Below are 27,733 nucleotides of genomic sequence, written 5' to 3'. Positions count from 1 at the left end.
TTTGATTCAATTTTTAAAAATTATTCCAATGCATATTTTATTCTCAGGAATTTTATTTCTATATGATTCTTTTATTTTTATTCCAAGGTTTAAAGGGTGGAAATCCAACATTTCCATGAGAATAAAGTTCAACTAACTATAACTCCGCACTACTACTCACATTTATTTATTTATTTTATTTTTTATAATTTTTAAATTAGATAAATATTATAAAAATTTTAGAAAATTTAGTTTTTGTCAAATACTTAAATATGAATATTATTCTAAATAATAATAATAATGATGATAGGAATACCCTTAATCCCTCTTTTATGTGCTTCTTTTTTTATAAATTGTAATTTTTGGTGTATCTTTCATTTTTTTAGTATATTGTACTCTACTTTATTTATTTATTTATTTATTTATGATAGAACGTGGAACACTTTCTAAATCTTTTCTTTGCATCACAAAATATATACGATTAGCATGCCATGGATGAAGAAATTGCATAAGAAATAAAAGTATTTTTTATTTATGCAAATCTCTTAATCCCTTTTACATTATTGCATTAATAAATTAATAGAAGAATTAATGGAACCCACTAACTCCATTGACTCTCCTCACACTAGCTTATATAAGAATACTCATAAACTATTATTTATTATAATTAATTTCATTTAATATTAATTATTAATGGTATTAATTATGAATAACTAATCCACTAATCCCACCAATTCTCCTTGCATAAGTTAGATTAGCTCTTATAAAAACTTCCAGCAAATATTAATATTTATAGTAACCTAGAATAACTATTCAAAATAAGTGGTTCCAATATTATTAATTAATAAAGAAAGTTACTAAATGTACTATGTTTTGCCTTTTGTTTTTCACTTCATTTGTTATTTATTAATTAGTTATGTTTTTTTTACATAGAAGAAATACAAAGTACCTTTATAAACATATTATTCACTTTATATCTTTATTCATTTTTAATTTTTTTTGTTTACTAATTATTGAGTTATTTTTAGGTACATATTTAAGGAATCGCAAAATAAATTTTTAAAAAAGATATTTTTCATGCTACTATGCATAAATTTAATAGTAAACAAAAAGTTGCGTTTAATACATTATTATCGCGTCTTGCTTTTATTTTTTATTTCTATTTTTTTCTCTTCCTAATTTTATTGTTGTGTGATAATTTTTTATCATATTTATTTTGTATACTTTAAAGCATCACAAAATATATTTTTTAGTAAAAATATTATTAAAAATTGACGTGTGAAAGAGAGTGGATTAAAAGATTTATATTATTTGTTGCTTTTATTATTCTTTCTTTCCATTTTTTAACTTGTGCTTCTGTTAACAAAAATTTAAATAATTTATACAGTTATTATTAGATATAATATTTATTAATAAATCATTCAAATGTAAACTATTAAGTACATCAATTACTTTTATCACAAACATTTTATATGTAAAATGATAACAATCCATATTAATTCTACAAATGTAATTAATATATTTGTTATTAAAAAGCTTCAATCGAGACGACGTAATATATACTCGACTTCAATATCTTTTGTCATGGGTATTATCCATTTATTATACAAATTATAAACTATTGATGGATCAACCTTGTATTTTCCTTTGATCTTAGAATCAATGCTCACTTCTTCACCAAACACCATTGCCTTCTTTTCAACTCTCTTTAGAACTATCTCTTCTACTCTTTTATCTACCAACAAATTCATCAATGCTTTTCTGTCCTACAAAACCAAATCACTTACAATTTTATTTTCACACAAAAGTAACAACGTAGAAAATCAAGTAAAACTTTTAAAAACGAGTATCGAAAATGATTAGTATATAAACAAAAATAACCATGACTTAAAAGAAAAGATTTAGACCTAGTATTTTCTTCAATTTAGTGACCATGCACATTTAATTATGGTTAAGGTGTTTTAACAACTACCAGGGAAGATGAGTAGTGAGGCTCATCGGTGGCGGGTTTCTTCCGACAATAACTTCAGGAAGAGGAAAGGAGTTAAATGGGACGCAATAACTTCTGGCGATAGAGATAAGGAAAACAAGACTACAACTTTTTATATTATTGAGTTTGGAGATAAAACTGATGCTAATGATGCTAAAGGTCTGTACCAAGCTTTTATGAGTATGAGAGACATTGATGAAGTGATCATCCCTCCCAAAAGAAATGCAAGAAGAAATATGTATGGTTTTATTAGATTCTTCAACATGAAGAACAATAGATTGTTAGCTACAAAATTGGATAACATTTTCTTGGATGGAAGGAAGATATTTGCCAATATTCCTCGCTTTCAAAGGAAGGAGATCAACTTAAAGCAGAAGGTTTTGAAGCATAAGGTAGAGTTTGGTATGGATAGACAAGTGTAGGTGAAAAAGGTGAATCAACAAGGAGGACAAGAGGGGGGAAAGCGGAGCGATGTGTTCGATAGAAACTCAACAAGATCCAACTTTCGAACTTTTGCGGAGGTGATAAGGGGAAAAGAACTCGCTTTCATTCTGATGAGCCTAGTGTTCAGCCTAAGGCTCATATGAAGTTTCAGTCAAATGTTGAAGAGATGTCCATATTTGCAAAAGCTTACATAGGGGTGATGGAAAATCCAGGTCAATCTTACACTATGCAGGAAATGTTTCATTCAGAGGGCTATTTTTTTTGTCAAAGTTACCCCTTTGGGTGCCAATTTGTGCTTACTTGAAGATTTAGTGGAAGGTGAAGTGAAAGCTTTAGTAAAGGATATGGGGATTTGGTTAGGGCAATGGTTTAAAGAAGTGAGGAAGTGGAAATCAGAAGATGTTGATCCAGAAAGAGTTACCTGGTTAAGATGCTATGGATTGCCTTATCATGTGTGGAACGTGAGGTTTTTTGAATTTTTATCTGCTACTTTGGGTATTTATGTTTGTAGTGATGATAATATAAGTAGGGGAGTTAGAATGGATGTTGCAAGAATTATGATTAGAACAAGGTGTGCTTCGGTGATTAATGAGGTGTTGAACATTTTGATCAACGACAAGATGTTCAGAATCAGAATGATGGAGGAAGCTCAGGGCCCAGTGGATATTTTTTCTTTGAGAAATCTGAAGGATGAAAGAGATTCGGAGAGTAGTCACTCTGAATTGGAAAGGTGTATCCGAGATTCGGTCATGGAAGAAGAAGATGACATAGTTATCGAGGTTTTGCCATTAGAGAAGAGAGACAGGGTTCTTGTTGCTGATGTGATGGGTGATCAGATCCTAGGCGTAAAGGAGGTGGCTATGTTTGATAGGGAAAAGGCGGTTCAGAATGTTCAGAATGTTACACCAATTGTTGTTTCGTTGGGAATTATCAACAAAAAGGTGATTTCTGAGACTATTATTAGAGAGGAAATGCTCAATGCTGGGAGAGTCACGAATAAGGACAACATTTTGGAGGTCAACAAGGGCACATGTTTTTAGATGGTGGAGTTTCAGGAGAAGTCTGACGAGGTTTTTGTAGCGAAAGATTTGGTGGATTTTGAAGGGGCACTTTTGGAGCTAGGAGGGGAGAATATTATGAATGGGCCTACTTTGTTGGACCTTCCTAGTTTGGGCCTAATTTCTTTTGATGGAGCTTGCAAGGCGGTGAGAAGACCAATTCCCAAGAAGAAAATAGTGAAGGTTGTGAAAGATTTGGGTGAATTGGGTGTCATTAATCCCTCTTATTTTCGCTTGTTTCAACTCTAAGAAAGGTGTTACTTCGATAAAATTAGCAGACTCGGTGGAGGAATCGAATGGTGGAGAATATAGATTTTTAGGAGGCTCAGTTCTTTGTTGTGAATCTTTGACGGATTCAGATGTTCTTTGTTGCAACATCGAATGAAAAAGAACTTCGATTCGGAGGTGAGTAGAGTTGTGTGGGACACTATCTCAAAATTGGAAATTTCTAGTATTAGAAAGCAAGACGAGAATGTGGACGATTTTGAGAAGATGGAAATGAGAGATAAAGAAGGGAAAGACAATTTAGAGGCGAACTCGAAAAGGTTGTTATGAATATTTTATCACTTAACATCAGAGCGGGTGATAGCAGAATTAAGAGGAAGAGAGTTAGCTATCTTATTCAATCAGGTAAGTTGTTTTCTTCAGAAAACGGAAACTAAAAAGTTCGACTGCAAGTAAGTTGATTTATGGGGAAATAAAGAGGTTGAATGGTCTTCGTGTGACTCTCTGGGAGCATCAGGAGGTATGGTTATTCTTTGGAAAAAGTATTTTTTCACGCTTAATTACAGCTTCAAGGGTGAAGGTTTTGTGGGGATCAATGTGGAGTGAAGGGGGATTAATTACAACTTTGATAACATTTATGCTTCTTGTAACGTGCTTATTAGAAGATCAATGTGGATATATCTGATTAAGGAGAAGAGTAAGAATAATTTGGAGGAATGGTGTTTAGGAGGAGACTTCAATGTTATAATTGATAAATATGAGAGATTAGGCTCGAGGGTGAATGACATGGAGAGTGAGATGGAGGAGTTTCGTGGTTTCATTAACGACATGAAGCTAACTGACATGTCTTGCATTGGTGGGAGGTTTACGTGGTTCAACGGTAGAGGAATTGGGATGAGCATATTAGACATATTTCTGATGTTTGATAATTTGATTGGCATATGGAAGATTACAGCTCAATGGTTTGATCAGAGAGATATCTCATACCACTATCCTATTTGGTTGAAATCGTGTTCTAGCAACTAGGGTCCCAAACCTTTTCGTTTCAACAATTATTGGTTTAAGAATGTTGATTTTGTTAAGTTCGTAAAGGATGAATGATTGAAGATATAAGTGAAAGGAAGAGGGGATTATAGGTTATGTGAAAAACTGAAAAGTTTGAAGGCTAAATTGAGATGGAGGAATCGTAATGTCTTTGGGTGGATTGATCTTAAAGTGGAGGAGCACGTGGGAGAGCTAAAAGCTTTGGACAATTTATTAGTGTAAAATCATGGGGGTGATATAGTCAAGATGGTGGATGAAAGATCAAAGAGTTATGAAAATATTTGGATCAATTTGGATTTGAAGGAGAGCGTGTTAAGGAATAAATCAAGGCAGTTGTGGTTGAAAGAATGGGACAAGAATTCTTGTTTTTTTCATAACTATCTGAAAGAAAGGTATAAAAGAAACTTTATAAATATGGTGGATGCGGCAGGGGGTAGAATGGAGGGAGTGAAGGAGGTCAAGAATGCAGTGAAGGGTCATTTTGAAGCTTTCTTCAAGGAGGCTTGTTATAATAGACTTGTTCCTGACGATCTAAAATTTAAAGGCCTTAATGATTCAGATATACAACATCTTGAGAAGGAGTTCTCTGAGGAAGAAATAAGAGATACTATTTGGAGCTGCGATGGTGATAAAAGTGCAGGTCCTGATGGATACAGTTTCAAGTTTTTAATGAATTGTTGGGAATTCTTAAAAGAGGATGTTTTACTGTTTGTTAAGGATTTCCATTGTAAGTCTATATTAACTAAGGCATCTACGACTTCTTTTTTGGCCCTCATTACCAAAGTGAATAACCCTCAAAGTCTGTACGAATATAGACCCATATGACTAGTTAGGTGTTTGTATAATATTTTGGCGAAAATTCTTGTTGCTAGGTTGAAATAAGTTATTGGGAAGTTAATTTCGATCAAACAATCTGCATTTATCCTGGGTAGAAATATTCTGGATAGGGTGTTGATGGTAAGCAAAAGCTTTGGATTTGGCAAAGAGAGAAAAGATGAGTTGTCTTGTCCTTAAGGTTGATTATGAAAAAGCTTACGACAATGTGAGTTGGAATTATTTGAGGTTTTTATTCTGTAATATGGGTTTTGGTGTGAGGTGTATTAAGTGGATGGAGGCTTGCGTGTTTAACAGTTAGTTATATGTCGGTGTTGGTGAACGATAACGTCACACAGGATTTTAAGGTGGAAAGAGGGCTTCGACAAGGAGATTTGTTGACTCCTTTTCTTTTTGTTATGGTTATGGAAAGGTTAACTACTTTGATGGATTCAGTAGTGGAATTAGGGGAGTACAACATTTTCAAGATCAACGAGGATGTTTCAATTGATATCTTGCAATTTAACGACGACACCATTATTATTGGGGATGGTAGTAGTTATACTATTTGGAGTATTAAGGCCATTCTAAGAGGATTCGAGATGATCTATGGCTTGCGTGTGAACTTATATAAAAGCAATATTTATGGTATCAACGTTAGTAACTGGAGTTTAGAGGTTGCATCATTAAAAAAACTTTCGTGCAGGGCATACACATTTCCTTTCAAATTCTTGGGAATTTGGATGGGGATCAGTCCCAGGAGATTAATGTTATGGAAAGAATTGATAAGCAACATTAGGACTGGACTGTCATCTTGGACGGGGAGATTCCTCTCATTGGGAGGAAAAACTATGTTAATTAATTCGGTTATGAATTCTCTTTCCATTTACACTTTATCTTTTTATAAGGCTCTGTCTAAAGTCTTGAAAGAGATTCATAGCATTTTGAGAAAATTCTTGTGGCGTGGTATTGAGGATAAAAGACATATACATTAGGTCAGATGAGAGTAAGTCTGCAAATCTAAGGATTACGGTGGTCTTGGTATAATTAACTTAGAGATTTTTAATAAAGGTCTCCTTATGAAATTGAAGTGGAGGATCGTCAATGATAGGGGCACTATTTGGAGAGGTCTGATTAAGCATAGATACAAGAATTCGGAAGTAAATATGTTTATTAGTGATGATTGTGCGATAAATTGAGGCGATTCAATTTGGCGGGGATATTTGATATTGATAGACTCATTAGTGGATGGGAATAATAATTTTTTCTATCAATACCTTTTGTAGGGTTAAAGACGGTATGAACACATCTTTTTGGTTCAGTAAATGGGTTGGAAATCAACCGCTAAAGGATGCGTTTCAAGAGCTTTTATCTTGGCAGCAGTTCCGGCCTACAGTGTTGCTAATGTAGGATTTTGGATTGATGATGTCTGGAAGTGGAATTGGATGGGTGTGGAGGGGGGGGGGGGGGGGGGGGGAGGAACGAGAATGTCATTTGGTTAGGGGATGATATTCAAGAGCTCATTGCGGATGTCACGATTGTGAAGGACGAAGTGGATACTGTTGAGTGGTTACCATAGAAGCACGCAAATTTTTCTGTCAAATCGGGTCATGATGTGTTAAATTTTAGTTCTACAACAACAATTTCGGATAATGCGAGAAAATCTGTCATTTTCGTGTGAAAAATCCTGGCACCGTCGAATGTGTTGTTGTTCGGATGACGATGAAATCTTGATAGACTTCCCACTAGAGACCGATTGCTGATAAGGGGGATTATTGTTAATGAAAGAGATAAGTGTTGCATCCTTTGTTTTAAGGAAGACGAATCGAGGGATCATTTATTTTGTAGTTGTGATTTCAGTAGAAGACTATGGGTTGATTTGGTTAAGTGGTTAGGTGCAGAGATAAATTTATTGGCGGAGGAGTTCTCTATGTTTACATTAAACCACTTAAAGATGAAGAATGTGAAGGTTCGTAGAATCATAAGCGTTATTTGGTTGGCGACTATATCGATCATTTGGTTGACGTGTAACATAGTTATATTTAAAGGAGATATTCCAGATTTTGAGGAATGTAAGTTGAATATTAAAACTAAAGTTTGGGAGTGGTTAAGGGTAGTTTCTAACTTTAAATCTTCTTGCCGTTTCTTTGATTAGTTTAATGTCTCCCTTTGTTATTTCAAGTAACATGTTCGAAGTTGTTCCCTTTTTAAGGATTTCGAGTACTCATTGTACTCGCTTTGTTTATTAAAAAAAAATTGTCGTTAAGGATGAGAACATTATATGTACCTTGGCACGAATTAAAGGCTCATACTCACACTGAGATTTTCTGAACTTCGTTTCAGCTACAAACTTTCCATAATAAATCCTTTTAGAGATAGCCTGTGTATATTTTAAAGAATAAGAATAAACTTGTCTCATGTAATCATTTAAATCACTTGTAAATCATATTTAAAAATATTTATAGCTTAATTAATTTAGAAAATAAAAATCTTCCACTCTTATAAAAATAATTCTTTTAAATACATTCTACCTGAAATTAGACAATAAATTTTACCTGTAATATTGAAAGATCATTGGCTGCAGTTTGTGCATAATTGCCATCATTTCCAAAAGCAATAAAAAGTGGAAGTATATTGTTGAAATACACTTTCCTTATTTTCTTGTTTATGTTAATTGAAGCCGCTGCAGGATACAAAAACTAAATAGAAAGTTTAAGAGATATATATATTTTTCTAAACTTATACAAAAACTAAATAGAAAGGTTATTTTCACTTTCATGAAATAAGAGCTTTGCTTAATTACCTGTGAGAAATTGTAATGTGACACAATTGAAGGTGATAATTTTTCTTCATAAGGATTTTCTTCGGGGTTCATGTATCTTCCTGTCTAACACATAATAGATCGTCATTTTGTATAGATATATAAAGTGGAAAAATGCAACAATCTATTACTACTAATTTAGGTTTATGTTGTTAATCTCAAAGGTAACATATTTTTTATTAAATTTTTTTTTTTAAAATTCTTTAAAAAAAATAATACTATAAAAATTATTTTAATAAAAAGTTGAATCAAATATATGTCTGCCCGTCGAATTATTAATAAAGAAATAATAGATATTAGTATTTTATAATCATACATGATTTTGTTGAAGAGACCAAATATAAATTTTATTAAAACTTAATATGGTGAATTCAACACTGCTCTTTTGACTTGACTAAAACAAATATTTTGACCATTTTATCAAGTAATTTAGTAATTGAATTTATATATTATCAATATGGAAAAGAGGTGAATTTCATAATCAAACTAATGACCACAAAACATTTTACTTTTATGTATTTCTTTTCATTATTTTTTTTATAAAAAATGACTCCTTCACATTCTTTATTCTTATTAAAAAAATCGATCATTAAATTAAATATTACAAATGCACATGATATGTTAACAAATAAATTTTACAATTGATTTTTCTTATAGTTAAAAGTAAATATAGTTAAGGTTGATAAGGAAGACAATGGATAGAGTGTAGACACCAATATTTATAATTGTACTGATATCTTATGGATATCTAAATACTCATTCTTATATTCGTTTATCTATATTTTTAATAAAAAATTATCGATCAATTATAATTTATTATGTTATTTTAATTTTTAACAATATTAAAAAAATTCAAAAATATTATGATTGAGTTAAGAAATAACACTTATACTAAAATACATACCAAATAATGATGTATTATATAAATATATATATATATATATATATATATATATATATATATATATATATATATATATATATATATATATATATATATATATATATATATATATATATCATGCGGATATAAGTAGGGGGGAGCAATAAGATATCCGTACTCGCGCTCATACCCGATGATTTTATTAGACAATTACTCGTGTAGATGTATATATTAATTTTGTGAATTTTTATCTTAGTAATTTTTGTGAGTATTCACTGAAGATAAATCTAATTGTTATCTCTATCGATAAAAATATCATGAAGTAATTTGATGAATACAAAATATTAAAATATTTTGTATTTAAATTATTTAATTATTATATTTTAATAACTAACTATATAAATATATATTTATTTATATTAATTAATTATTTAATTAGTATTTTTAATTAATTGAATGATTAAATAAAATTAAAAAATTTAATTAAATCTGTTTAAAATATATTAATTAATTAATTAGTTGGATGTTGACTCAAAATATGAGTGAATGATCTATTTTAAAATAATAAGAATTCCAATATATAGATTATGATCACAAATATTGTACATAAACAAATAATCCATTCTTCTGTTCAGAAACAATTCATAAAAACACTAAAAGTATCGATTGAGAAAGAATGAGTGTATGTTGTCCGTCTTTAAACATTAATTTTTAATAATTAAAGTTAAAAGATATTTTTACGAAGATTCTAGTTATTTCTAAATATCAATTTTGTCCTTCCTTAACTTTACATACTATGCTTGTATGACAATTTTATTTACGCATTAAAATATGTGTTATAATAGGTTGATCATGCATACGTATTAATGGTTATTCATTTAATTTCAATAAAAAGTTATTTGATTTATTATACTTTTGGCTGGTATTATGTTTTTATCCATAATTGTTTTCGTATATTATTTATTTATTCTCTAAAATAAAATATAAATGAATCTTATTAAATCAGTAAATATCTATCTATCTATAAATAAAAATGTGAATTTAAAAGATCCAATTTATTTACTTTTAAATGATAAATATCAATTAATAAACTATTTAACAATTATTTATTTTATATTTTAATAATATCTCAAATGTAATAAATAATTCAAGTCAATTGTCAAAAAAAATCATCCACATTAAACACCATTAGTGGTGGAAATATGACAAGTTAAACCAGGTCTTATAAAACCTACAATAAATATGGTTTTGACCTATAACTTATTATAAATTTTATTTTTTGATCTACTAATATGAAAATGAAAGACCATTTAAAAATTTGTTTCATATTAAAGCTTTTAAATTATTTATTTTATATATAAAATTTTATAAATCAGCCTATACATACATATATAGGAGTGACCTATTTAGTTTATTTTTTAATATTATAAATGTATAAGCCACTTTATGAGATTTTATAGAATTTTTTAAATATATCTGACCTATTTAATTAAATAGATATTTAAAAAAATAAAACCTAACTTTTTTATTAAATAGATTAGGTTTGATCATAACTTAAATAAATTATAAAATTCTTTAGACCGGCTTAAGTAATCTCATCCTAGTCAACATTCAATTCCTAAACTAAAATTTTAGTCTAAATATTCAATTAAGTCTTAATTTTGTTGGATCGTTATTAAGAGAATATCAATATTGAGTCAAGAACAACACACAAGTGAGAAAAACATCACATATCAATTTAAAATCTTAAGGTGATAAATGTATGAGTTCTCTAATTTATAAATGTTCGAGTTTTCACATTTATAATCAATATGAGACTCCAAGTCACTATTGTCTTCTTATTCTTAAGATTCTCTCTCAAGTGTGAGTACACAAGACTTCCCCTCGAATAGAAATTGTTTTGTCCATCTACCCTTGTACCACCGTTGACACATTTTCCTAAATATTTCGATACACTTCTTCCTGAGTATTTCGATTTCAACTAGACACATTTTCTAAACATTTTGATACATGTAAGTCAAACTCTTTATTCGAATCAAAGACTCATGATACAATTTGTTGGGTCACGAGAAATAGCATCAACATTTGGTCAAAGACAACATACAAGTGAGAGAGACATCACATATTCACCTAAACTATTAAGGTGATAGGTGTGTGGATTCTCCTATTTATAAATATTCAAATCTCTATATTTATAATCAATTGTGACCTATTATTTGTTGAGAATATATCAAGTGTGAGTAGTGTGGATAATAGTCTCACATTGGTTGGAAATATGAAGACTTTAGAATTTATAAATGAGAAAATTCATTCACCTATCACTTTAATATTTTAGATGAATATGTGGTGAGTCTCTTTTGCTCTTGAAAAATAGTGAAAAACTAATCCAACATTATTCTTATCCTAAGACTATTTGTGGAATTTATATTTTCATATAAGTCTTTTTGGTTCAATTTATAAATATTGCTAATTTTGTAATTCACTTAAAAGGATTAAACTACTAATTCAACTCATCTCAAAAAACACATTATGCAGAAAAAAAACAGGTAAGCTGATACATGTGGATCAAATTGTTAAGGATCTAAACACACAAACACAGATGTGAATTTTTACAAATAAGCACAATAGGGAGAAGCAATTATACCTTGGCTTGAATGTCCTCTGTTTGGTGTAGAATGAAATCAAACAAGGAACCAGAAAAGTTGGGAATGGAAGAGTAATTTCGTTCATAAGTAGGAGAATTGAGAGGAAACCTTGCTCTCTCGATCAAACTAAATATTATCGTATCTTCTTGTCTGATTAAAGACTCTCTCACCGATTCAAGTGTGTATTCATCTGCTTTCACCATTCTGTGTGCATCCGCAAAACTCACCAACATTATTATTACAGCCACAACAACTAGAAATCGAAACATGGTGGTGTTGCTGTTAGCACAAATGGAACATAGGGATGGGAAAGAACAGGTTATAATGCTCGCCAGCTGATATTGAAATGGATGGAAAGTAATGTCTGGAGTACGAAGGAAATAAATCACGTGTGTGCTTTTTTAAGAAGATGCAAAACTTAGATTATGTTCAAACCAAATTGAATTTAATTGATATACATCTGACACACCGTAAAAAAGGGATTTTACATCGTCAGTTAATCCTATCCAACGTCTGTTAATCCTATCCGTTGGATATTGAAATAAATTTGACTTTTATTTTAAAAACCTATAAAATAATACAAACGAATGATGGTGATGAATCAACAGTATAAATTTTTTTACACTTACAATATATGACAATATATAGTAATTAATCCCAACCAAATTATGGTGAATTAAACCCGTATGACGATAAATGTATTAGAAGTGATATATAGAAGTAATTAATAAACACAATTGATAAAATAATAATTATTTTAATAATAAAAAGTGAAAATAATAAATTTATGACTTAAATAGTCATTTTGTTTTTAAATCCTTAGAAAATTTTAAAGAAAAATCTGCAAAAATATTTAATTTTAAGGATTAAAATAAAAAAAGTTAATATTCCAAAAAAAGATTGAGGAACTAAATTAAAAATCTCTCAAACTTACCGATATCAAATTGAAATTGAGGTTATATTATTATTATAAGTAAAATTGATTTTCTTGATTTATTAGAAAACAAGTATAGCTAGTTTAAATATAACTGTCAAAAATATAAACTAGTTACATTAATTTTTCGATAAATTAAAGAAAACAATTTTAGTTACAATTGTGATTGGAGAAATAATAGAATTTAATTATGGCCATTTGAATGTTCTTAAGTCTAATTAGTGTCTCCAGAAATTTGAAAAGGCAAAAATAAATGAAAATGGACAGAAAGAAGCTTAATGCCGAACGCAGCGCGTGTACCGTGTAGACCCCACACTCAAGGAACAAACCATCAGTCTCTCTCCACATGTGGCCATGATGGTTATGAATTTTCTTGGTGAAGGGTTCACGTGAATTTCAAGCATTTGGTTAATAACTAGAATTGAAAATTTGAAATATAACAGTCACCGTCACCACATTTATGTCTTGCAATGAATCAAAACTTTAATTTGTGTTCATTGCTATATCCAGAGAAATTTCACACTGTAGCCTAGTAATAACTTCATCCTAACCAACCCAAATCAAACCATTTACTCCAAAGACTAACCAGAAATTTGAATCTATATGATAAAGCAATGTCATTAAACCACATAGGCAGAGGCAGTAACAATATTGTGATTCCTTAGTTAAATTCACATTTTCAAATGCTATCCTACAACTTGATTAAACTTCAAAGCAGCCTCAGGATCAAGTGGAAAAGTAAATTGACAAGTTTCAGGAATAAGGTATGGCATATGTCTTGCCGTGTCTTCCCACCAAATACTCCTAATCTCATTCTCATTGAGCTTTTGTGTGGCGTACTCTAACGCAGACTCCAGCTCTATTATCCGATCTTGAAGTCTTGCTTCAAGCAGTTCATGCAACTTTCTCTCCAGTTCAACCGGAGAGACTCCAACTGAAATATCACAACTTGCTTCTTGATGTTCCATTATTACTTCACCAAAACTCGAACTCTCGCCTTTTGAACTAGAGTCTTTAACAACAACCTGCCAATTCATACTTTTAGCCATTCTAGAATGTAACAAAAACCAACAACTCAAATAAAATTCAAAAATTTAATCAGCTAAGTTCCTAACAACTTACAAAAGGACATCTTAAAGCCAAAGTCTAAAGAAAAACAGCATATAGCAGCAAATTTATAATACAATTTTCATAACTTGAGTAGCTCAAAATTCTAGAGTGCCCCTTTTCTAGAAGTAGCGTCCTCTTGATACCAAAAGGGCATTATCATCAAACTCCATTTGGATATTGCCTTTCAACCGATTCAAGAGACTATTTCTGAATCAATAGTTGAAAGGTTTATGTAACTGATAGCATTTGACAAAATTATAAACAGCTGAATATAATCATGAGAATCAAACTTCAAACAATTTACCTCAACTCTTTCTTGTTGTTGTGCATCTTCTCCATCCAAATACAGCTGCAACCGTTGTAACTCATATTCAAATTCCGCTTGTAGCTCATTAATTTCTTCGGCACATTCACCTTGTTCACGAATATCATAATCTAGAAAACCATCACACCCCATGTTGCTTTTCAATTCTGCCTGACCATATGATTTTTGTGAACAAACCGAAAGTTGACTATTAGAGCAGGAAACTTCTTGAAAATCGGCGACTGAAACCTCTGCAAGAGCATCATCACATTGTTTCAATCGGTTAAGAAGTGCGTCTTTACTTTGAACTTCGCCTTTCATGTTTTGAAGGATTATTCCCATTTCTTTCCGCAGCTCAACCATCTTGCTAAGCTCATTTTTAGTTGCTGCAATCACATATAACAACCCACAACCAACTCCTAGCTTAAAAGATGTATCATTCCAATCTAAATGACCTGTAGAACACAAACAAATAACTTATTCATAGGGAAATTATCTCGAAATAAATTTGGGAAAACAACATGAATAATCATCGCTATCAATTGAATTAAAGATTATCAAATTAATAGCATCAGTAATAATCACAAATGAATCAAATTAAAAATTAAAGTTGAAATTATCAAATTAATCGATCAAAATTCAAATAGACAAAATTTCTCACTTGACTCCGCTTCGCTGCCTTTTAATTCTATAGTTATCGGCGTGGACGGCATCTTCTCCCGGCTTTTTAGAATCCGTCGTTCTTTAGTTGGCCTCAGCGCCGCCAGAAAAGAAGCAAGAAGCCGCCGAGGCGAAAAGCATTTGGTCGAACGATGAAAAGAATATGGCGGTTTTTTATGAACTTCGTCCATGGGGTTAACGGCGGCGGCGGCGGCGTCGTCGTTGGCGAGAATGTCCGCAAGGCGTAAAGGAGGGAAGTGAGCGTGATTGGAATTGGGGGATTTAAAGAAGAGGCAATTCATAGATGGTACGGAAATATTGAAAGATTGAAGGAACAGAGAGTATTAAATCTTATTGAATTATGATTATGATGATGATTATGATGAAAGTGATCGATTCGGTTCAACTTCAAAAGGTTGTGTGTAGGAGAGGAACTTTTTGTTTTTGGAGGGAACTTTATGGTTCTTTCCTCTTTCTTGGATAAATATATTTTTCCTTATTTTTTGTTTGTTTGACTAAAATTAAAGGATTATGACTTAAAAGCACACAGTAAACATGATTTAAGGGTTACTTGATTCTTTTTAATAAAAAACTTCGGTGAAAGAATTAAGTAATACAATAGTATGGAGATTGATAATTTTATTTTGTACTCGCCCACAGTATAACACGAACATATAACAATTTGATTTGACTTTTTGATTTCTATATATTTATTTTTGTCTCAGACCTGGATCTCTTATATTTTTATAGATAAAAATAATTCGTTAGTTCCTATGACTTAAAAAGTTTTTTATTTTGGTATTTGTATTTTTTATCTGAATTCTTATATCTTATTTTTTTTGTGTTAGTTTTAGTGTAGAAAAATTCTTAGATTTATCTGGATTTTTTTCCAGATTTTTTTATTGATTTATCTGTCGATTTTATCTTTAGAGATTAAAATCAACATAAAAATAAATTATATTGACTCAAAAAAAATAAAAAATACAATGATCAAAATTAAAAACTTGTTAAATTTAAAGAAATCAAAAAACTATTTAAATCTATTTTTATCGTATTAGTTTTGCACAAATATAGCTTCACTCACAAAAAATAAAAATAAAACATTTTGAATTTTTTGAAAAGCAGTACAATTTTTACATTTCATAGACACCCGTGGATATTTTCATTTGATGACAAATAAATAAGTTTATGTTTTTACAATATTTTTAGCATTTTTTTTATTGCTATCGAATGTTTGAAAATATCAGATAAATATACAATGTTTTTTTCATATTTTTTTAAAATCTAATAAAAATGCATATATTTTTCTATTTTTTTTAAATACGACAAAAATGCAAAAATATTTTCTGATTTTTCAATAAATTCAGTAAAAATACAATGTTTTTTGCGCATTTTAAAAAAATTTGAATAAAATTCATACGTTCAACCAATCGCATATTTTAAAAAATCTAAAAAACTACATCTTTACCAAATATTTCCAAACATGCAGTAACTCCATAAGTTCTGATTTTTTGTAAAATCCGGTAATTTTAAAAAAATTATTTCTTTCTTTTTTGCAATGTAGACCAAAGGCGCAAAATGGTAAGATTGTTGGTCAAAAGCATGATAGAGTTGCTGCTGCGAGGGCTTGAGTGAGGGGAGGTGATGTTGATGACTCACATCTCTAGGCGGGAAGAGTGGTACCAACCAGTTCTCACAGGAGGCGGCTGGCCGATTTCATGCACCCTGTAATATCAGACGTAAAGGATCTAAATCTGCTTCTGGATGGACGAGAGATGATGAGGATGAGCCATGTGATGTTCAGGCACCGGTTCAGGATGACATATAGATGGTGGCAGAGTCAGAGGTGCCTCATACTTCTGAGATGACAAAGGTGCCCCATCCTTCTAAGACAAAGGCAATAACTACCATAGGGGTTACTCCGCAGATAGCTATTGAGGTGCCTACTCTGCATATGACTACTGAGGTGTCAAACACTAATGATATGGAGGTCACTCCTCATATTGATATAAATGTCACTGCTCCTCATGAGACATATGTCACTGCTCCTGATTCGGTAGACCCATCTGTAAACACTGATGGATGGTTCCTTGGTGGGCCTAGTGACTGGTCTATTCTCATAGGATATGCAGATCATATGGCATTTGAATTATGATAGGGAGGTGTGTGTGTATATATGTCGATGATGTGACTTTATTTAATAATAATACTTTGAAATTAATTGATTCTTTTTACTTTGTTTGTTATAGGAATGTAATCCTCTTAAGGAGACATCTTCCTTCCATCTTTCATTTGGTTAAACAATGGCACAAGGAGACATCTTCCTTCCATCTTCCATTTGGTGAGATGATGATTACATTGGATGATGTCTCATCGCTTTTCCATATTTCGCTGGCAGGTAGTTTCTTCACCACTCCTATCATAAGTCAGGAGACCGCACATATGAGAGTTGTACAATACTTGGGGGTTAATGAGCAAAGGGTGATATATGAGTTTAGGTTTATGATGGGTGCTCACTTTTGTAACACCCTAAACCCAAACACTTAATTTATAAAAACATGCGGATAATTTACTCACAAATAGGGTGTCACATTTTCTCAGCATAAATATATTTCTCAAGCATCATATTATAGTAGCAGAAATAAATAATTATAACTCAACTTTATGGTCTCGTAAATAAAAATCAACTTCAAATTATAAAATAATTAGATTAATAACTCTCAGAACACAAGATAGAAAGGTAACTCGTCTCAGTGTTATACTATCAGAGCGACACATGGAAACTAAAATAAAATCGAAAGCGATAAATGACGAAGAAGGCTATTATGTCATCCTCTAATATACAACAATAATTAAGGCTCATCTACCTGAGTATCTGCACCATAGGCGTAAGAACAATACATACAGACAAACATGGTGAAAATACATTCATATATGTTAATGGTGCATAAAACAACAAGGGATGGTATACATAATATCACTCGGCAATAACATAAATCATCCACAATAATAATCAATCATAAATATGGTTATGTATGTAATGTATTCATCTCCTCTACTCAAATGCATGTGGTACAAATATTTTTGGATATCATACGTATGTTACAGATCAATCATTATTTTTTCTATGTGTTTTGTCACTTATTCGGCGAAAATCCAAGTAACTTGTATTACTTTGTCTTAATTAATGTTCTGTTGAGTCTATTTCTTTCACCAATAGTTAATTTTATTGTTTCATCATTTTTTGTGTCATTTATATTTTTTGTCGCATTTTACGCTTTGGGTATGTGTCTTTTCTGCGTTTCAGGTTCAAACAGGTACTCAAGCACGATCAAAAGTAGAAGCCAAGGAGAAGCAAACAAAATCAGAAAGAGGTTTTCATGATCTAGTAGGCTTGCTATGACCACCCGTAACACTTGCTACATGTCGTAGCAGGAAGCCCTGAATGCACAGAAGAAAACAATCCAAACATGGACATATTACGACCACCCATAGCACCGGCTACGAGCCGTAGTAGGGGAGTCTGACACAAAAGCAAACATTCACCAAAATAATGGCCTGTTACGGCCACCCGTAGCAGGGGACCTGGGACAAGACCATAAAAATAGTGGCCTGCTACGGCCACCTGTAGCACCGGCTATGGGTCGAGCAGGCATGCGTGTAAAAAGTCCAATTTTGACTTTTTTGTTGTCATTCCTAATTGAGGGGCATTTTTGGTAAATTGTGAGGCAGATATGATGAATTTTTGTGGATCTATTTGAGGAGAGAGAAGACTTTGCTATAAAAAGGGGAGTCTTCAGACAAGATAAAGGGACAACTTTTTGGAGAGCAAGAATTCACACAATTAAGAATTGGAGAAATCAAGGTTTAGGGAGAAACGAGATTTTTCATGAGTGGAAGTGTAGCGGTAAATTCATGATCGTCAAGCTATGGATAAGCAAGACATCAAATAACAAGAGTCGACACCGCGCTTTTATTGTTTCCAAGGAAAAGGGAAAAGTACGAACAAAACCCAAAAGTAAGAAGTTTTCAAATCAAAACTAATAAAATGTCAGAGATTACAGGTAAGGGGGTTGGTTACACAGAGGGAATGTGTTAGCACCCAAAGTGTCCTAGGTACTCCTAGGGAGCCCTTTTTTATGTGCATATGTATTTTGTGCAAATTGATGTATACAAACAAATAGAATGGGGGATGAGAAAAAAATTCATTAATTATATTTTTGTGTTTGACAAGACCTTCTGACTTATGCCTACGTACCAACATAAAAATGAGGGATCAAAACCTCGTAGTTTGTGGTATAAATTTCAAAGTGGATGCATTGCTTTTTAAACAAAAATTAAGTTTGAAAGGCACAAAGGCCTAAAATGGTTTGAATGAGTTAGTTCTTTTTGGCATTTTGAAAGTTTAAGTCAAGTATAATTAAATCTATTTACAAGTTTGATTAAGAAAAGGAGTTTAAAAATGCAATGGCATAAGGCCAAAGTTTCTACTTTGCAAAGGTCTAAGTTTAGAAAAACACTAGTACAAGCAAAGAAGATTTTTAAAAGAGAGGGGGAGATTTTGAAATTAAAGAAGTGGGAAGGATATGAAGAGACTTATCCTAAGCACAAAATTAAAAGTTCAGAGTTGAAAAGATCTGACCAATGGGTAGCAATCCAATAGACAAGAATGTCATATAGAAACCCCAATTCCCTTGGACATTAGAATCAAGCAACACACAATACACAATATCAACTTGAAAAGCAAGGCATCAAATAAAGATAGCCATATCCAAGCTTATAAACTCCATGATCTTCTTCAAATTTACCCATGTAGCAGATGAATTCCACAAGTCACAAGTTCAAAATAACAGCTTCACAATGATCATGTTGCAGATGAACTCAAAGAGATCTTAAATGATGTATCAGATGAATTTTCAAATTGCAAGCACTTGGTTTCATGAAAGTTGGCATTGGTCAAGTCCTTTTGCATAGGAAAGTTGCCTAAATTCTAAGTCCAATTGTCCAAGATCAAACCAACAGTCCACACAAAAGTTTTTTAGGATTTTTGTTTTTGTTATGTATATTAATGGTCAAAGGCCACACAAACAAACAAAATATACACAAGCAAGATATATCACACAATATGGTCCAAGTGGACAAAGTGAAAATGACATTAACATAAACAATTAGAATGATATGAATAATGACAAATGAATAAAGACTTGAAATTAAATTGCATTAATGTAAATGGATTGAAATTAAATGTTAGTTGTTAATGAGTTAGAAGTTAGTATTATTTTTGCTTTTGCTTTTCATTTTAAGTCATTCTTTGGAGAACACTCAACCCACTTATCACAAGCATGAATCCTTGAACCAAGACATCTTCCAAAGGAAGGAAAAAAGGCAAAGTTTCCACACAATACCATGAAAGAGGGGAGACTTACAATCTCACCAACTAGAATGTTATGCCTTTTGTGTCAAAAATTTAGCGCTATGTTAAGCAATCGTAATTGGACTTATGTAGAAGTCACAACTATTTGAGGTCGGGCAATAGAATTTTGGTGTTAATGCATGTTAGAGACATAGTATAATGGACTATGCTCATGAAACATACCACACACAAAAAGAATATGCAAAAGAGGTGGCCTAATCTCATCCATACTTATGTTGATTTTGCAATAAACTAGCCTTAGGATTTGGAGATATCATAGACCAAATGAAATGGATGCATAAAGAAGGGGAATTAGATGAAGAGGGAGGGGAATGAATCAAAACTCAAATTGGTCAAAGGAGGACTTTTACCAAATTAAGATCACTCATTCATTTTGGGAGATGGAATGTACATTCCATCAATCCCCTAAATCCAATGATCTTAACCTAGCAAAGTCAAATCAACCTTGACCAAGGCCCAACAACACAAGTCAAACTTATACAAACCATCAAAATAGCTCAACACAATTATATGACATTTATTCAAATTAAAAATACTAAAAATAGTGCATTAAATTAAATATGGTTTATCAAATTCCTAAAACCTCATCAAAACACCAAAGAAATGGCCATGAGATTTATCATAGATCAAACAAGGTCAAAGGACCTTGGAGAAAAAATTTCAGAAATTTTAAAGACTTAAAAGTATTTTTAAACAATTAAAAACATTCACAAAATCAATTAAATCATGAAAAATATTAGTAATGATCCAAAAAATAATTTTAATTCAAAATATAGAAGAGGAATTTATTTAAATTTTTTTGGTGAAACTCTCATATTTTTTGGATCAATATTAAAATTAATATGAAGTAATGAAAATCAAATGAAATAAAAGGAAAATCAAAAAATCAAAAAAACGTGGACCACTTGATCTCCCTCATTAATTGAGGTGGCAGATCAAGTGGATGGAAACACGCGTTCCATGGTGGAACTTAGTCAGTGCGCCACACGCGTGGTAATCACAACTAATGCCCAAGATTAAAACAAAATAAAAGGATCCCGTGGTTTGGAGACATGACAACGCATCGCCGGAGCCAGAGCTCCGGTCTTCTTCTCCGGTGGACCTCACTGGACTGGTCCACTCTCAACCATCACCAAAATGAAAAAAGAGGACATGACCTGAAAGAAAAAATGACGTAGAGCACGAATCTGACCTCAATTTCAACTAACTCCAAATATATAGGAAGATATGAGGAGTTGAATTTTGAGGTATGTCAACTGAGTTGCTTCGATTTGACCTCAAAGCAACTCAATCTTCTTGCCTACATCGGTAGGACTTCAGACAACCAAAGATCCAAGAGAATTGATGAGAATTGAGTGAGAATCAAAGAGAAGAAGTTTTCTGAAAATTACCTTCAATGCTGTGCAGAAATGGATCTTGCTTGCTTCAAACTTGATTTGATCACACTTGAGAAGCTTGCAGAAGTGGTTTGGCAATGGTACAAAACTTTGGATCCTGGAGTTTTTGAATCTCTAAACAGTGAGATTCAAACTCAATTTTCAAGTTGAAAATTCTCAGGTTTTCCTTTGAATGGTGAGGGTTTGGATTGGGGGGCAAAGCTGGCGTGCAAGGGGTGTTTGAAATGAGCTCCAAGGCATTGTATTTATAGCATTTAAGAGTGATATTTGCACACTTGAAAAATTGCTAAATTTGGACATGGTGATGCACAAGCTTGCATGGGCGTGTACAAGCTCATGAAGAAATCCATTATGATCCATATCCAACTGTTCTGAAGTTCAAATGAGGCTTGAGTGGCAAGGCAATGATATGTGGAGTTTTTGGCATTTAATTTTCTCCAATGATGCAACCCTGTTAAGACCATGTGCAGCCCTAGAAAATCTCATCTAAAATGCATGAAATTGGGTTATTTGGAAAGCTTAGATCAAGGGGAACAACTTTGATGTTGGACACTTTTTAATTTGGAACTTGGATCATGGTGAATTTTGAGGTAGAAGTTTGGAAATTTTAACATGTTGAAATTTTTTTGAAGTGTCAAGCCATATATCCCAATATTCCACCTTGCTTAACTTTTTATGTGAGCTTCAAATAAGAAACGTGTCTTCATAAAAGTTGTAACTCTTTCAAATACCTTCAAAATGGTCACCAATTTCGTGTCATTTGGATTTATAATGATAAAGTTATGCATTTTTGAAGTTGAGGAAAATCACTTGTTCAATGGTATAGGTCAAGAATGACCTATAATGTATCCTCATGTCACATGCTCATAAAAGTGGATTTAGCTCCTACTCCAAACATCAAAGTTGAAGTGGACATCTTGAATTTGATTGTACAACTTGGAAATATTTAATCTCATAAAAATTGAGCAAATTATGGCTTTGGGAAGTTGACTTTCAAATTAGGGTTTAAACAAAATGACCTATAATGTTTTGACATATAAAATGATTTTCCAAGCAAAAATAGCTCTAGGTATCAACATGAAAGTTGTTTGGAATGTCATTTAGAGTAAAGTTGATCTTGTAATCATTTTCATATGGTGAAAATTGTAGGAGATAGGGTCTAGGGGGACCTAATTTTGATCAGATGAATTCATCTGGCCAACCACCATCAACCAACTTGTTAACCTTCAATTCTCTTGACTTTATAGGCTCATGGTAGATCATATATGCATAAGATGATGAAACTTTAAGTGTCCCTTGAGAAAATTGATCAATTGGTGAGATAGCTTGTTGGAGAAGTTACTTAAGATACCTAGTCAAACTAGGGTTTCCAAGGCAAATCACCTCCAAACTCTTGAACAATACTTGATCAATATCACATGTAAAGATCATTGGGACTCATATATGATGCTTTGAGACATTGTGGATCAATATTTGATTGTGCTCTTTTCCATGAGGGTCTTAAACCCTAGATATGAACTTGATAGATCAATGGTGATCATGCCCTACCTACAAAAAAGTTAGGCAAATACAAAGACATGTTTTTGGTATTTTGGTTAGTAAAATGATAATATACAAGTATGGTACAATCAAATGGTGCTTGGTGATCTCTCCCAAACAAACCCAATGAAATAGGGGTAAGGAGGATGCCAAGGTGTGATCCCCATGCTAATGCATATGATGAGATAACATGAGGGATCTTAGGGTCAAAATTGGGGTCTTACAGGAAGCAATTGAAGATCAAAGTTCATCTGAATACTTGTAATATCTCCGTTTTATATTTTGATTTGCTTGAATATTATGAGTAGCTAAACCCAACGATGCTAGGGGGTGTCCCTGATTTAAATCTGTAATGACTTTGAGTTTATTTTTGCAATGACAATATTATTTTTCATAATTACTTTAATTTTGGTGATGTGCTTAATGCTTTCTCTTTTGGAACAATTGAGATTGTTATATGATTATCAATTAGGTTGGACAATTGTTGATAATGCTTTCGTGAGATTATTCTACAATAGATATTACCTAGGACTAGGGATACTCTCTAGGAATCACATTGTTCTCGATATAATAAGGCTTAATTTCACAGGAAATTTTCAATGGGAATAGGAATTATGGCTGAATGATTAAAAGGTTTTCTCACTAAGGCCTTGGGAGAAAACACCATTGAGAGTTGATAGTAATTAATTGATATTTATTGATGCAATAGTGCCTCAGAGTTGTTACAGGGACATATCACACACCTTCCCTAGCATATTACTCTATCTTGAAAACCCTTTTCAACATTATTTATTTTATTTGCAATTATCTTTATACATTTGAATCTAAACCCCCCAACACAAGTTTTTGTTTAATAGAACAAAAATTAAAACTCAATACTTACGAGCAGTCCCTGAGATCGACATTCATGGAACTTTCCTCATTACTACTATAAAGGCAAAATAGTACACTTGCTTTTTTTTCGATCAAGTTTTTGGCGCTGTTGCCGGGGGCTGCCAAAATACAGAGTTTAAATTTAGTTCAATTAAAATTGTGTTGCTCTGCAACTAAAATTTTATTGCTGTCATTTAATTTATTTCGACCTTTATCAATTAATTTGTCCCTGATATTTTTTGCGAGGTAAGACCTCAGCTGAGTTTCCTTTTAATGCAAAAATCGAAAGAACTTTGTGGACAAGACTCAGACAAGGTTGATTAGCAAAATTGAAATCAGACAAAGAACAACCAATCGTTCATTCAAATCTAGATTCAGAGCCATAAAAAGAGCTAGAAAGAGAGGCCGAAATGATAGGTGAAAATCCACCACCACCGGAAAGTTTGTTAGATAACTATGGGATGACAAATGCATCGGGCGGTAGGCTAACTATTGTGAGCCAACCGGTGAATGTGCCAAATTTTCAGCTGCATCCTAGCATTATTAATCAACTTTAGAGGAAATATTTTTCGAAAAAAATCAACGAAGATGCAAATAAGCATTTACAAAGGTTTCTGACTATGAGCACCACTCTCAAGATAGGGGGCACATTGATAACATGAAATAATATCACATTTTTGGACTCGATTTAATTAAATTGTATTATTATTTGTTTCGATTTATTTCATTTTATTCGATATTACTCGGTATTTTTCCTTTTATTTGTCTCAGGTAATTTATTTGAAGCATAAGTGAAAAAGGAAGAAAAGGGGGGTGCAAAAAGACAATGAAAAGCAAAATCCACAAAAGCCCAGCCCACAATCACAAGCCAGGAGCGCTAGACCTGTGACGAGCGCCACGCAAGGTGTGACGAGCGTCACGCCCTGCTGCCTTGTGTTACGAGCGTAACACATGGTGTGACGGACGTCACACCATTCTCCTATATTTTTGGCTTCAGAAGCGCAACAGAGGCACGTTGAAGCCTATTCTTACGCTTGACTCTTGGAACTTGAAAGCTGTGGAAACCGTTACAAGTAGACTAGTATAAATAGTCACTTCCTTCCAACCCTAAAGCTCTCTCTTCTTCGTCCCTTTTTCTCTTTCGGCCGTGCAAGCATACTTTACAGCATTACCTTTTTACAGTTTTTACTTTATTTGCAATTTTTATTTCCTTTTCCAGCAAATCTTTTAGCACTTAATTAATTTTTCACACAATAGTTTCTACACCGGAAACTATTGTGTATCTTTTACTGGATCTAACCTTACGTTAGACTCTAGATTTTTATTCCTTCACTTTTATTTTCCTGTCCGATTGAAGAATTCAAGAACAAATCCAACCGGTATATGGTGGAGTGTTCAAGATTGCCATTAATTATTCAGGTTCTTTAATTATTGTTTGAATTTATATATGCCCTGCATTATTATTTATTTATATTGTTTGCCTGAGATGGATTTATTTAAGCATGATGATTGTTTAGATCTGTTTAGCATGTCCGACTAATTTATTTAGGTATCGGTATGTAAAGTAAGCGGAATGAAGGAATCAAAACTAAGTTGGCTTAATTACGTTTAAAAATAAAATCACTCTTTTTATGGTCTCAATTTACAGGTTTAATACCAAGGTTTTTGTACGAAAGTAAAAGACTAAAGAAGTTAAAATCAATAGAACGAAAGTTTGAGTTTTTAACTGGACAGTGTAAATTGGACATTAATTCTAGATCAGGGCGAAAGCAATTTTTAGAGTTAATTAAATTCTAACCTTTTTCAAAAAGTATTTTTAAAAGTTAAATGTGAGAACGAGAGTTAAGCATTTGAATTTAATTATATAATCTAAGTCAACAGAGCGAGAGTTTGAGACGAGGGTGTTTAAACGATTAGTATTTTCTTAAAAAGAGTTTCTATAGATTCTATTGTTTTCAAAAAGTGATTTTGGACTTAACTAATAAGTGACAGCTACGTTAATTTAAAGTCATGGTCTATTCAACAGAGCGAGAGTTTGAGAGAAGACTTTTAATCAATGGTGTCCACTGAAAAGATTTATTTTAAAACCAAGAAACCAACGAAGATTTGATTCCCTAATTACGACAAACTACATACCGATATCCGCTTAATTGATATTTAACCTAGATCTCATTTTAGTTTTAACTTTTCCCCAAACAATCAAAGTATCATCCGCCTTAGCTTTACGAAGTAACCTTAGAAAACGGTATATCGATTCATAAGTCCCTGTGGGATCGATATCTTTTAAAACTACGCGATAGAACTGTGCACTTGCAGTTTGTACCCCAATTCGACTCATAAAGTCGCGATCAAGTTTTTGGCGCCGTTGCCGGGGACTTTTATTTAGTCGATATCGTAACTCTTCTGTTACGCTGTAGAGACTAAGGCAATTTTTATTTCTTTTTTTTCCGTTGATTTGTATGCCACACACTCGCTCACAAGGCGAGCCGTTTTACTTACGAATCAACGACATCGAACTATATCTCCGAGTCTTACGACGAATTCGGGAATATCGTGCTGCAAACAATCTCCCTCCTATCGAAATTCCTGATCTCAAAAATCTTTTTCCTTCACCAATACCCGAGATGGCAGAACCAGCTCGTGCTCTTCGAGATTACGCCGCTCTATCGCAAGATGAGCCGCATTCGAGTATTGCTCCACCCGCAATCGAAGCAAACAACTTCGAACTTAAACCTTCGCTGCTACAGGCAGTGCAACAGAATCAATTCTCTGGAAATTCTACCGAGGATCCAAACCTTCATTTATCCGTATTTGTCCAATACGTTGATACTGTTAAAGCTAATGGTGTCACTTCAGAGGCAATTCGACTTCGTCTTTTTCCTTTCTCGTTAAGAGATAAAGCTAGAAGATGGCTTCAGTCTCTTCCTTCCAACTCAGTCACAACATGGAATGAGTTGAAGAAAGTCTTCCTTGCCCGATATTTTCCTCTAAGCAAAACAGCTATGTTGAGAACCCAGATAAATGGATTTAAACAGAAAGATAACGAGTCTCTTTTCGAAGCATGGGAAAGATACAAAGACATGATGAGACTTTGTCCACACCATGGTTTAGAGGACTGGTTAATGATTCATACCTTCTATAATGGTCTCTTGTACAACACAAGGTTAACAATAGACGCCGCAGCAGGTGGTGCACTTATGGATAAACCTTATGCCGATGCTTATCAACTTATCGAAAGCATGGCCCAAAACCATTATCAGTGGGGAAGCGACCGAGCAATGGTAGAGAAACCTCAAACAAAAAGTGGCATGTACGAGATAAGCAGCCTTGATCATGTTAATGCAAAAGTGGAAGCCCTTGCCCAGATGTCGCGGCGGGATTTTTCACGAGATTAAGTATTGATTGAACTTAACCCGTTTGAAAAATATTTTAAATGCAAGAGTCGCCACCGTCTTTTATTTTATCCAAAAAGAGGAAGGGAAAAATAACGATAAATCCCTTTAGAGTTACGGGTTCGGGGGTTGGTTATGCAAAGGGAAGGTATTAGCACCCTCTACATCTGTGGTACTCCACAGGAACC

The 27,733-nt window shown here is 32.6% G+C and overlaps 2 protein-coding genes and 1 non-coding gene across 4 annotated transcripts; all 3 read right to left on the bottom strand.

Annotated features, from left to right (window-relative positions):
* Window positions 1–1,427: 1,427 nt before the first annotated feature.
* LOC127087785 (chorismate mutase 2) lies at window positions 1,428–12,327 on the bottom strand. Of its 2 annotated transcripts, XM_051028714.1 has the most exons (5): window positions 11,902–12,327; window positions 8,357–8,440; window positions 8,109–8,252; window positions 7,841–7,933; window positions 1,428–1,745 (listed from the first exon to the last, which is right to left on the bottom strand). In XM_051028714.1, exons 1-5 carry the CDS (start codon window positions 12,169–12,171, stop codon window positions 1,518–1,520), a joined length of 819 nt encoding a protein of 272 aa, XP_050884671.1. In that variant the 5' UTR covers window positions 12,172–12,327; the 3' UTR covers window positions 1,428–1,517. The 2 variants fall into 2 exon arrangements, with proteins under 2 accessions (XP_050884671.1, XP_050884672.1); XM_051028715.1 differs by lacking the exon at window positions 7,841–7,933.
* Window positions 12,328–13,307: 980 nt separating this feature from the next.
* On the bottom strand, window positions 13,308–15,381 carry LOC127087784 (protein POLAR LOCALIZATION DURING ASYMMETRIC DIVISION AND REDISTRIBUTION). The gene is made up of 3 exons (XM_051028713.1): window positions 14,912–15,381; window positions 14,251–14,705; window positions 13,308–13,861 (listed from the first exon to the last, which is right to left on the bottom strand). Exons 1-3 carry the CDS (start codon window positions 15,210–15,212, stop codon window positions 13,523–13,525), a joined length of 1,095 nt encoding a protein of 364 aa, XP_050884670.1. The 5' UTR covers window positions 15,213–15,381; the 3' UTR covers window positions 13,308–13,522.
* An 11,774-nt stretch (window positions 15,382–27,155) lies between these two features.
* Window positions 27,156–27,262, bottom strand: LOC127090226 (small nucleolar RNA R71). Its single transcript, XR_007791752.1, has one exon. It is a non-coding gene; the product is annotated as a small nucleolar RNA R71 (small nucleolar RNA).
* Between the last annotated feature and the right edge of the window lie 471 nt (window positions 27,263–27,733).

This window comes from Lathyrus oleraceus, chromosome 5, assembly GCF_024323335.1.
Source record: "Lathyrus oleraceus cultivar Zhongwan6 chromosome 5, CAAS_Psat_ZW6_1.0, whole genome shotgun sequence".
In the NCBI taxonomy this organism is placed as follows: domain Eukaryota; kingdom Viridiplantae; phylum Streptophyta; class Magnoliopsida; order Fabales; family Fabaceae; genus Lathyrus; species Lathyrus oleraceus.
This window is presented reverse-complemented; position numbering and strand designations above follow the sequence as displayed.